The 13,121-nt window shown below is 30.7% G+C and overlaps 1 protein-coding gene across 1 annotated transcript; it reads left to right on the forward strand.

Annotated features, from left to right (window-relative positions):
* Positions 1 to 423: 423 nt before the first annotated feature.
* LOC133189019 (uncharacterized) lies at positions 424 to 3,693 on the forward strand. Its single transcript, XM_061324463.1, has 6 exons — positions 424 to 488; positions 636 to 694; positions 2,044 to 2,086; positions 2,191 to 2,454; positions 2,612 to 2,648; positions 3,487 to 3,693. The coding sequence occupies exons 1-6, from the start codon at positions 438 to 440 to the stop codon at positions 3,639 to 3,641; spliced, it is 609 nt and encodes a 202-aa protein (XP_061180447.1). The 5' UTR covers positions 424 to 437; the 3' UTR covers positions 3,642 to 3,693.
* The last annotated feature ends 9,428 nt before the right edge of the window (positions 3,694 to 13,121 follow it).

Below are 13,121 nucleotides of genomic sequence, written 5' to 3' on the forward strand. Positions count from 1 at the left end.
GAAAGAAGTCATCATTTTGAATAGGAGATTGAAATATAATCTCGGGGTCTTTTATGCATTCAAAAATAAATAAATACGCTATTTATTATGTTGATGTTTTTAAACAATATTCAAATTGTGATATTTGGAAACAAAATCCTGTTGACTTTCACCTTAAGAATTATTTCAGGCAGCTCATGTGACATAACTTTTGGATAAAGGCTTAATTCAATTCTACCTTCATTTATGATGCTTCACGCAGTTGATTTGTGAGCAATTTTCCACTGAAAGTCCAATACAATTAAATTCATATCAAGTATGCAGAGAGGTTTTCAAGTAATTTGCCCTGTAATTTGTCATATTTGCAGTGCATGCACTGGAGGAGGTATAAAAACAAGCGATGTATGTAAATATGTATTTTTCTCTACAGACCTAGAACTTTCTCGGGGAGAAGAAATATGATAATTTTCAAATCATTTTTGATTTTGATGCATCTTTTTGCTATTTTGGTAGGTATTATCATTATTTCATCTATCGTTTCAATTTTTGCTTAGTTGAAGTACATGACAAAGGAACCTTTATATAAAAACATTATTTCATTAAGGATTAATATTATAATCTTTAAAAAAAATGTAAACTGATGTTGTTCTTTAAAGGCAGCTTCCAATGGAATCAGATCAATGCCAGAATCGGAGAACATTAATGCCAAAACAAGGTATCTCTCTCTCTCTCTCTCTCTCTCTCTCTCTCTCTCTCTCTCTCTCTCTCTGATTTTTAAAATGAATTAAAGGCCTCCAAGAGAAGCTCATATAGGAACTATAAAAGACGGATTTCGATATAACGAATTTTCGATTTTTTATAAAGAAATAATGTAATAAATTTTAAAATTCGTTTAACTTAATTTTTATAACAGATTTCTGAATTCGTTTAAACGAATTTAATCCTTTAAAACAAATATATTGAATTAATTTTAAGTGATTCTAAATCTTATTTTATCAAATTAAATTTCAACGAACGAATTTCATAATTCATTATTTTCCAGATTGTTCAATTAGATCTTAGCGATTTATAAATTTCGTAATATAAATTTTGCCACATTTTTTTCTTTTTTTTTTTTTTTTTTTTTTTTTTTTTTTTTTTTTTTTTTTTTTTTTGTATTTTACTGACTATTGACCATAAGGGCCAACTAACAACTAAATTTTCTGACAAACGAGATGACTGACTTTAGCTTTTCCATCGTCAACTTTCCTTATTCATGTGGTAAAATTCTGCTGTCAACTGAATATTAGGTTTAATTTCCTAACTTGTTCGATACTCAAGCTCTTCCTCTGAGTACGATCAATTCTTAAATCGAGACAGGCTACTGACAGTTAATATTAGAGGGATTTCAACAACCTCGTTCAAAGTCAGCTTTTCGTAACAACTATTATCGTTTAAATGACCTTTTTAGAAAATATAACCTATCATTGGGTCCTATTTTTGCTGAAGTTTTTCATACCAATTGTTAAGCCTTTGTTTTTATACTAAATTTGTCAGCAGAATATTCCGTCAAAACGAAATATGACGTAACTAAAATTATCAATACTTATGGCTCACGGCAAGTGTGACCCGTCAACAGTGGTTGCTTTCTCCTCCTAAGCACGTGATTCTACCTATAGAATTTCAGGGGCTCCTGTTTTTTGCCCTGCTCACAGAATTGTATTATTTGTGGATTTGTTTGAGATCGATCACGATTCGTGATATTCTCCTTTTTCATTTAATATATTTTTTTCCAATATGTGATAACAAACATAATATATTTCATTAAACGAATTGTGGACTTTGACTTAAATTTAATTGCATATATTGCATTTCAAATTCGTAATAACGAGTATTATCTGTTGAAACGACTTCTACAAATCTTTTATTTATAACAAATTAAATTCGATAAAAGAATTCAAAAACTGTATTCAATTCAATTTTTCATATTAAACAATTTGTAATATCGAATTCAGAAACACTTTTGATAGGTTCTAAATGGGCTTCTGTACAACGCCTCCCGTCTGACATTTTTCTCTATTTTAGACGGTGCTTAAGCAAAGCGACAGACAATAACCTCAGTCGACAGGTACACTGTACATACATAATCTCTCTCTCTCTCTCTCTCTCTCTCTCTCTCTCTCTCTCTCTCTCTCTCTCCGCCGGCTCCTCACTGTTAAATTTTCTTTGAAGTTAGACTCAAGCGAATCCAAAGGATCTGAAGAATCTGATGAAAACCACTTAAATTCTGACCAATTATTAAGCGTCAAGAAAACTGAAGAAAGAAACGATGTTGTTGACAAGGACTTTACAACAATGCCCGAAGTAGTAGATTCGACAACGATGATTGATGATACAGGTGTAAAGCCAATGCCCGAGAAAGCAGAACTGACAGATGGACCTGATGAAACGTGCTGGAATTTTGAAAAAGAACGGTGCAATGAAATTCCACAAGAGGTATATAATTTTGTTCTCTTAATAAAACGAATTTCGATGTGTTTATCCAAGGCAAATATAACAGTTGTGAAAAGTGAATCTAAGTACATGTCATAAGGGGTTTTTAAAACTATTTAATTTTAATTAATCGTTTGAGCAGTATTACATTTTTTTTCAGTGGAGAATCTATTGCCAAAGTGATTCTAGTTGCCAGGGTAAGCTGTTTTTTTTTCTTTCTATGATAATATTTGAGGCATATAAGTACAAAATAGTGTTTGGTATCAAAACAAACATCAGTATAGAAAAAGAAAAGTTGTTATCGTAACGTTTTGTAGGTAATTCAGTCTTAAGCCCTGACAAATATATTTTGTCTAAAGTAGAAGTATTAAAGATTTTGCCATATGAATTCAAAGTACATGCATAAATTTCTTTTCTAAAATACTTAAATAGGTATGTTTTATTTCATCAAATTTGTGAACGCAATTTGTTGTTGATGCTGACTGGTTTTAAAATCTAATAGAATACCCTTTCTCTTAAAGAATGTACTAAAATATAATGTCACAGTTTTAAAAAAAAAAAACAAATATTTTTTTTTAGTTTGAAAATAATTTATAGCAAAAAATACCATGGTAGTAAATAAAATTAAAACTATAATTTAAGTAAATGAAGTAAGTAAATGAAGGCTTTACAATATTAATCACAATTTTTTTTTTTTTTTTTTTTTTTTTTTTTTTTATGCGATTCGCACATGCCAATGAAATTGAAAGAAAATATTACATGAAAATTCACATTTTATTTAACAAACGGACATCAATGGTAGGAAAATTAACAAATATTAGGGCTGTACCTTTCAAAAATATTATAGAGTAGAGTTTCACTGTAAATCAAAGTATTAAAGTATTTACTATAGTTATGTAAAAAAAAAAATAATGAACTAAGTAAAGTTTTGTTAGTGATGTTTACTCAATGACATTTTCTGTCTTTTTTTAAATATTTCAATTTAATGAAGAAGAAATTCAGACTTGCTGAGTACATGTATTTTCTTGTCTGTAGACGATGGAGTAAATAAGGAAGGGGAATGCTGCACTGACGCATGTGAAAATAATCCGAGGTTTCATCCATTAAACCAAAGATTTTGTCGTTGGCCAATTGATACCTATGATCTTGTGGAATCTTTTAAACCAGTAAGCGCGCGGCAGAAGAAATGAAACTCTATTTGAGATTGGAAGCATTTGAGCAAATAAATAATTCCACAGCTTATGAACTTGAACATAATCTACTGAAGTTACAATACAATATTTGTATAAAAAACAAGAAGCCCATGGGTTATAACGCTCACCTGAGTCACCACATAAGGTATGACTTTAGGTAAATATAAATTGATTATTTTGTGTGTATACAGACATCCATCTTATGTTGAGTCATCTTTTATGAAATCTATGTGCAATTTGCTTGAAAAAAGTACATCTTTTTATGAAAAAAATATGGTTATTGGATATTTAAATTTTGACTTGATCAATATAGAGAAATCTAAGTGTATAACAGAAAGATGTGACATATTTGATCTCTGTAACATTATTAAATCACCCACATGTTTCAAAAAAGGTTGTGAACCATCACTGGTTGATGTCATAGTAACGTCTGATAAAACAGTTTGTAAATTCTCCATAAAGAACTATATATGGTTTGGGCCATTTTAGGCCCCCATTCAGAAAATGTTTATATTTACTATGGGGAGTGATAAGGCACGTGTGTTGCTTAAAAATATATTTTAATGTGTTGAGGCATTTCGTTGCCATGGAAATCCTCGTCAAAAACACATACCTTCAGACCTAAAAATCTGGAATCTATTGTCATTTAACCAATCTTTATTTTTGATACCAACTATAATGTCTTCAGTAAACGTCTTTATTTATACTTTGGGATATGTCAAAACGACTGTTTTACGAAGAAAATATATTTTAATTAGTCAGGCATTCCGTTGCCATGGAAACCATCTTCAAAAACGTATTTTTTCATACCTGAAAATCTGACTTTTATGGAAATTTGACAAATCTTTAATTTTGGTAACATCTATAACATCTTCAGTAAATGTCTATATTAATACTTCGAGAAATGATTAGGTGATTGTTTTACTTAGACAAAATGTTTTAAATTGATAAGCCATTCCGTTGCCATGCACATTATCTTTAGAAAAACGTATACCTGAAAATGTAGCTTCTATTGTCATTTAACAAATCTTTCATTCGCAATACAGTTAAGGTGCCAAATGGAAATATCGGCGAATATTTTAGAACTTGACTATTACCGGACAAATGCAATGTTATTGAAAATCACATGTTGAGGACGATTAGATTTCTTATTTAGACTTGTCACGTGATGTGGCAGTCACGTGATTTTAGCAAGTCTGCCGTCATGAAACTAAACGGCGACAGCGCCGGGTGATCATATAATGTCTTTTTTAATTTAGAATAATTTAGCAAATTATCAACATATCAAGCTAAAAATTTATATATATATATACTTTAAGAAAAATCCAATTTTTGGTAAAATAAAATATTAATATATCTAATGAAAAAATAAAGAATCACAAGACTCGATTTATGCCTTTTAATGGCTCTTCAGACAGTTACAAAATGAATATGAAATTGCTTAGTAACGTTCATAAGCACGACGTCAATTATTGTCCTTTGTGACGTCATAATAACGTTAAAAGGTAGCATCATAATTCGCACAATTACAATCACTTATAATTTAAAATCAAATAGAAAATTAAATAGAAAATTAACTCTGAAGCAATTATTTTCTGTTAACTTTCGGGTTAAATAATTCAATAAAGTAGTCCTCCTTTGCTACTCTGGATATTTCACAGTCATTGTGCATTCTATAAAATGGAAAGACAATTTTAAACATTTATATATATAAGGTTTCTCCATCATTTGAAATTTGACTGTGTTGCAGACTTTACGTGAACCACTAATATTCGCGGTATTTTCGCTATCAAATTCGCAACCGAACCACTATTCATTATAATTACAAAAGCAAACACACAAACACAGAACTGTTTTGAATCACTATTCGTTATACAAATGGTATGATCGTACAAATACCGGTACATATCATTAAAAAATAAATTAATGGAATGGATATTTAAAACAATTAGAAATTTTCCATAAAATAATGTACATACAATGTACTATAAGACAAACCAACTGTCAACCCATCCCCACCCACTCCCCACCCCGAAACACGCAACTTTAAAAAATATGTCCGATATAAAAAATAATCATTAAATATACTTGTATCACTGTCTACAAGTTGTTTAATATTAAACCTTGATATTTTTGTACATACAATGTATATTTAACTTCATATTTTACACATACTCTGAAGAGCAGAGAAAATTCTGGTAATTAAATCGATCTACTTCCCCACTTTAAAAGTAAATTTCCCGTGATTTTTGTCAGTTGATCGAATTTACGAATTAAAAAAAAGAAACTTGAGAAAAGCAAAATACTTTTAGGGAATGCCTTTAAATTCTTCAATAATACATTTACATCAATGGAATGATAACGGTACCGTGAGGATGTTTGACTCACAGTGCCAACATAATTTTAGAGACTTGGTTCTCAAGTTTAAAGATATATATCTATAAAAAAATGATTTTTAAATAATGTTTAAAAATGCAATTTATACGGTTACGTGGAAGTGTAAAAACAAGTTATTTGTCTTTTTTCCTTCAAGCGTAAAGTCCAGTGAGGGTCTAGGAGATAGTTGATTATTCAAGGGTGAAGCAAGACAATGTGCCCTAATTAAGAGATAATTAAGTGCTCTGCCTTAAAAATTGAAAGACGGTAGATTTGTTTGATTAATGTTTCAGTTAGAGAGATTATAATTATGTTCTGATTTTCTGATTATGACAGATCTTACTGTGTCGCAATTTTTTACCTGTGTCGCACGCATAAAAATTTGAATCGTTACTGTGTCGAGGAAAATTTTACTGTGTCGGGGCCGACACAGTAAAACAGCTCATGGAAAACCCTGTATATATATATGTGTGTGTGTGTGTATGTGTGTGTTTGAGGGTGTGTGTGTGTGTGTGTGTGTGTGAGGGAGGGTGTGTGTGTTTGTGTGTGTGTGTATATATATATATATATATATATATATATATATATATATATATATATATATATATATATATATATATATATATATATATATATATATATATATATATATATATATTATATAATATATATGACGCGAAAGGTACGAGTTTTCATGGTCGTAGGAAAAGGGGGGGGGGCAACGGAGCTTGTCAAGGATATTTTGAATTTTTGGTAGTGCCCCCCAACTGAAATTATAATTTGCCCCCCTCCCCTCCCCTCAACTGAAATGGCTTCCTACGGGCCTGGTATAACGCGAAAATTTTCGTTTATTCGCGAAAGTTACACGTTATAACGCGAAAATTCAGCTTTATTACGAGACAGTTCTGTGTTTATTCGCAAAATTTTCGTGTTATGAGGCGAAAAATATATTTTCTTTTTATGTACGAAAATGAACTCAATGGGCTCTCATACTTATTTAATTAGTACAAACAAGACATTGTATTTTTTTTTTTATTGTGATGTTTCAGACGAAAATCTATCCATTTAACCATGTTTAAGTAAGGTTAAATCACTGATAATTTACCGAAAAAATATTTTAATGGGGATAATGTATTGAATACATTCATCTTTTATCCAGGTCTTGAATTGATATTCTTATAAGTAGTGAGTTAGATTAGCAATCTACATACTTTTCAAATTTATGATAAATTGTCTCTGTTGGTATACATGGAAATCTTACCAAAATTTTATTTTGTAAGAAAGAGTCGCTAGGAATATTATTTCGATATGTGCAGCAATTAAGAAACTGACTTTTATGCCTGCATTTTAAATCTTTTACAAAATTTACATGTACTAATGTTTTTGGAGCTCGTGATAAAGAGGACAAATTTGTGAATTGATTGGCCTGTGGTCTATCAAAGTTTCAGAAATAAGGGATGAAAAATAATTCTAAAATAGTTAAGCTAAAAACTCTGTACATGTATAATTATGATTAGCAAATTTTCAACTTATATGCATATGCTATGATTAACAAAGATATTAAAATGTAATTTAAAAAAAGTAGATAGTAGTGTAAAACATGTCTAAATTGAAATCAGCTGACACAATACATGCAGTAATAGGACATACATTATTCTAAAAGCTGTGGCCGGATTATACACATTTGCATTACGTTCTCAATTTAAAGGACAGAGATAAATTGTATTTAGTTCAAGATTCAAGTACAACTGACGGGGACAAATTACATATATAATTTTGAATTCCTAGAACACTGTAGGTTCTATCTGTTTTGTCCAGCTTTAAAATAAGCCAATATTAAGGTAGAACGGTTGAAAAATTAACAAATTATTTTTAAAGACATTTTCATCACCTGAAAGCTTAATTCAATGATGCAAATTATCCAATATTTCATAGATATTCACACCTGCTTGTATAAATACTGTGATATTCCAAGCGGATGCCAAATACTGAGAACAAAAAAAAAAATCTTCATAACCAACTTGCTTTGCTTTTCTTTTTTTACCTCTTGTGTCGCTATTCGGAGTATGCAGCCTTTGATGTGAGGGGAAATTGATACAAAATATTGAAAATTTTTATATGCCTATTTTATCTGATTAATCAGTAAAATGTAAAAAAAGAAAAAAAATCATCAGAATTGTTTATTCCTATAATTGTAAGAAAAAGGCGCATAGGTTCTTTCGAAATATTTAGAACATTTTAAGCGGATCCATCCGATCATATTCTTCAAAGAAAATTAAGGTCTTCTGAGTTATTCATCTGGTCTTCAAGACTTTTTTTTTTAATTGTTATAACTTAGTTTAGGAACATCATATCCATCTTTTTTTATGACTACACGCTTTCACTACTTTTACAAAGATTTTCAAAGTTTTTTTTTTAGTTTTTTTTTTTTTTAGTGTACGAAATTTGTTAAAAATATTCGATTCATCTTTTACTGTAATAGTCTCTTAATTCAGGACTAATAAAATATTTTAAAAGTGTTTTCCTTCTTCTGTGTAATTTACCTTTGTCTCAGACAATTTCCCTAAAATCTATTCTTTTTTAAATAAATATTATTATTTTTCTTCTATTCTATTTGTTAGTTCTTCCGTAGATTTCTGTGTAAAATTCTCCTCAAAACACAAGATTTCCTTTTCTACCTGTAGCTTCAGATATTTTCTTTTCTTATAGACTGAGTAGGAAATTGATTTTCCTCTTACTTCCATTAGTAATGTATCTCTGAATAAATTAAGTGATCAAAAAAGGGCAGAATTTTTATCAAAAGCATTAACATTTTCAAAATGATACGTAGGCAATCTGTATATAATATATATTCATCTTTATTTAAGATTCACATCCATGTATTCTTTTTTGGCAAGTAGAGGGGAATAAAAACTAAAAATAACTCTCCCTTTCATGAGTTCATTTCTTATAAAACTAATTAATACTGGATAGTGATCAGAAGGGTAAGTGATATCATACTATATATGTATGAGGACAAATAAAGTAATCAAACTGAAATTTGGAGTCAAATCAAGACTGTTTATTTTTTCTTCTCTATATGAATCTTTTTTTTCATGAAAAATCATACCGTAAGGCCATTATTTTTATACAAGATTTGACTGTGGAATGTTCCGTCTACCTAATCAATACATAGGGCTCACGACGGGTGTGGCCGGTCAACAGAGGATGCTTACTCCACCTAGGCACCTGATCCCACCTCTGGAATTTCCAGGGGTCCGTGTTTTATGCCGTGTTCTCAGATTTGTATTTGCAGATTTTTTGAGGTCGATTACTATTCGTTATCTTCACCTTTTTTCATATTTAATGTCCATTAGTTGTAAGATTCTTATTACGTTACTATGGAAGCCCATTGAAAACTTCTAAACAAATATTTTGGAATTCTTTGTAACGATTTTTTTTTTTTTTTTTTTTTTTTTTTTTTTGAATTCTGTATAATGAATTCAATTTATATTTTAAACAATATTCAAAATAAATTTTGATACTTGTCGACTACTTGCACTTAGGGGGAAAAATCTTTTCATTTGTTATTTGCGATTGTTTATGTAAATTTATTGGTCGTAAACTAAGTTTTACCGGAGACGCGTCAGTAGAGAAAGTTCGCAAATAACAAATGAAGAGATAGTTATTCTCATTCTAATGCAATTTATGTATTTTATTTGTTTATATCTTCTTTCGTTGAGTTTTGTTATATGAAATGTGTCAGGAACGTTGTGTTTTGCATCGCTCTATTATGACGTCACTATGAAAAGCTTTCACTCTTGTTTATGCTTGTTTAACTGCCTCAAACAAGAGTGCAGTATGCAATCAAAAAGCAGATTACAAAACACTTGCATTAAAAGAAAGAATTAATGTAAATGAAAAAGGTGAAGATAACGAACAGAAATCGATCTCAGAAAATCTACAAATAATACAAATCTGTAAACGGGACATGAAACACGGACCCGTGGAAATTCCGGAGGTGGAATCAAGTGCCTAGGAGGAGTAAGCATCGCCTTTTCACCAATCACACCCACCGCATCAAAAATTGATCATACTCAGAGCATACTCTCGAGTACAGAATAAGTTGGGAGAGGTAAACAGCATATGCAGGTGATAGCGGAATATTAGTACATAGATATGGAAAGATGACGATAGAAAAGGTGAATTCATCTCGTTTGTCATACAGTGTAGTTGTTAACGGATGTGGCAGACTGTGGGTTTCTTTTATTTGAAGTTCACTGGGATTTATCGAGTCGACATATGAATGGAAGTAACCATTTTTAATTGATAAAACATCGTCCATATATCTGAATGTCGAGTTGCAAGCCACAGCAAGTGTTTTCTTCTTCTCATGTAGAAGTTTCCAAATTCTGCTTCATAGGAATATTAAAACAGGTCGACTAATAAGGGAGCACAAATAGTACCCATCGAAATTCCAGCAGTTTCTTGGAAGACCTGATCTCTGAAGACTACATAGATGGTGTCAATGAGGAACTCCAGCATCCAGTTCATACCAACTTTGGAGTACTTTTGTGTAGAATCAGATTTTTAACAAAGTAACTTTGTTGATGACCAATTACAAGATACAAAAATTTCTGACTTCCATTTTTACTGACGAAGCAGTTGTCTATGATATCAATAAACGTTATGATTGATCGTAGGGAATGGTTGTATAAAGTGTGGAAAAGTCGTATGTTTTGGTATTGACTTTAGAAAAAAAAATGGAGATTTTAAATTTTCTGAAAGTTCTATGGAGTTTTTGAGAATCCACATCTGATTTACACCACTTCTAGAATATGTAAGATAGCGTAACGCCTGTGATATTACCTGTGAATCACCCCGTATTTTAATTCTACATAGATTAATGATGTGCCATACATATTGTCTCTATGCCATTCTCAACTGACAAATTCAAAATAATTTTGTTATTAATTTTGGAAAAAATAACTGTGTTTTTATGTATTGCGCAAAGTGCATAAAGAGAGATACGTCATGAAATTTATTTTATTTATAGAGCTCGGACAGGAGAAAATACAAAACCTAAGAGTTAGATTGAAAAGATAGCCATACTTTTGTATTAAACGAACACTTTCAAGGGACAAAAATATGACGAATTTGGAATTATTTTTCATTCTGACACTTCTTTGTACTATTTTGCTAAGTATCGACATATATATCATCTATCTATCTATCTATCTATCTATCTATCTATCTACGAGGGGTTATCAAAAAGTTCGTGGACTAGCGCTATAAAATTAAAACCGCTTTAGGTACATTAATGAATTGTAATACATTTAGTTAGCATATATATAACTTATAAAACTTCTACTAAAGGACAGCAGATCATAATTACCGGTAGTCATATTGATATAGAAGCATCTTAAGGCAGTGTAAATTCAAATTTGTTCAAATCATGACCTCTTGGGGTAGGGTCAGGCCACAAAAGGTTATCAAAGTTATAAATCAGCATGTACAAAAACATCTTTAGATTTTTTTTTCCCAAAACAGCGAATCTATGATTAGTCAAATTAATACAGAGGCATCTACAGAAAGTGTAGATTCAAATTTGTTCAAGTCATGACCCCGAGGGTAAGGGAAACAGAAGGCAAATCTTGAGAAAAACGTCTTCTCAAGAAAAGCAAAGCGATGTTCAATCATATTAATACAGAAGCATCCTCGGGAAGTGGAGATTCAATTTTTGTTCAAATCGTGACCCTGACGGTAAAGGGAGGGGGGTGTCTCAATGAATGATAAAAGTTTTGCATACTAGGAAAATAGAGGACAAATCTTGAAACACATTTCAAGAAAGCAAAGCCATGTTCAGTCATATTTATATAGAAACATCCTCAGTAAACGAACTTGTCTTTAGGTTATATATATCACCTTTTATTTAGCATCTGTTACTTTCAGTTGACACTTGTAGTGTTTTTAAATTAAGTGATTTTTTTTTTTTAATAAATTGAACTTTGAATAAAGTCATATAGAACTGTGCGACAAAAACAGTCCATTTGAAGAACTTCTGATTAAAACCAGAAGTAGTCAAAAACTACTTTTTCCTAGCCAAAGTGCTCAGCTGTGTTATGTGGCCCATGGGCTTCTTTTTTAAAAAAAAAAAATCACTTCCAGTTCAATTTTTTGTCCTTTTTTCATGATCTAAATAATCATTTTGTCCTCGCCTTATCTGTAAAACAACTCAAGACAAAATCTGATATTTTAAGGGATGATACATAATAGAACATTTCTTTGGGTTATACATTACACTTTTTTTGCTTCCATTACTTTCGCTTGTCACTTGTACTGATTTAAAATTTAGCTTTTTTTTTAAACTTAAACTTTGAATAATTTGTAAAGGCAAAAAGAACTTTGCAACAAACACAGTCCTGATATGAATCTGAAGTAGTGTTTTTTTTTTCTCTTAAATCATAAGAAGTAATAAACAATGATTTCTAAATGAGGTTAAAGGTTTTGTTCTGGACTTTGAAACTTCCGAGATACCTTAATGTCCAGAAATGTATGGATTGAGCTTGAATTTGTCAAGATATGAATTTGTTGTGTATTTTTGGCAATTTGGCTAAATTTTATTATTTATTTAGAAAAACATGTCTAAACACATTACTTTCGTCGTCCGTCGGAAGACCTACTCGTTGCTTTGAAACGAGCTTTGCTCTAGTCTTATTATTCTTTTTTTTTTTTTCCCTAGATGCCAACTTTGAAGCTTTATATCTTCCTCATTCCTGAACGGATTTGTTCAAATTTTCAGAGCTTTTAGACTTTATAAAGCACTCTTAGAATACTGTAATACAATTCGAAAATTGCCTTCTGTTGACGAGTTATTCCCCTTTGATTTAAATTTTAAGGCCTTTGATTTCCAGAAAAGGCTCTGAGACTGTAATAATTGAAGCACAAAACCCTTTGAAGAAGAAGCATTGAAGTTGTGAACATCGGTTTTTGTTTTCTGATCTTTGCATTTAAAATGGCGCTAGAGAGGGGTCAAAAGTTAGAACGCGGAATAGAGCCAAAATTTTGACATATTTTCCTTTATATCTTTAAAACTAAAAATATTTTGTTAAAACATGTAGA

The sequence above is a fragment of the Saccostrea echinata genome, unplaced genomic scaffold, assembly GCF_033153115.1.
Source record: "Saccostrea echinata isolate AGI-Se365-2 ecotype Australia unplaced genomic scaffold, CSIRO_AGI_Sech_v1 ptg000016l, whole genome shotgun sequence".
Taxonomy (NCBI): domain Eukaryota; kingdom Metazoa; phylum Mollusca; class Bivalvia; order Ostreida; family Ostreidae; genus Saccostrea; species Saccostrea echinata.

Bases quoted from the DNA above. Each gene is read 5' to 3' on its own strand.
- LOC133189019 (XM_061324463.1), top strand. From the start codon at position 438: ATGATAATTTTCAAATCATTTTTGATTTTGATGCATCTTTTTGCTATT. The intron at 489-635 runs GTAGGTATTATC...TGTTCTTTAAAG, and splicing joins TGCATCTTTTTGCTATTTTG to GCAGCTTCCAATGGAATCAG. The intron at 695-2,043 runs GTATCTCTCTCT...TCTCTATTTTAG, and splicing joins AACATTAATGCCAAAACAAG to ACGGTGCTTAAGCAAAGCGA.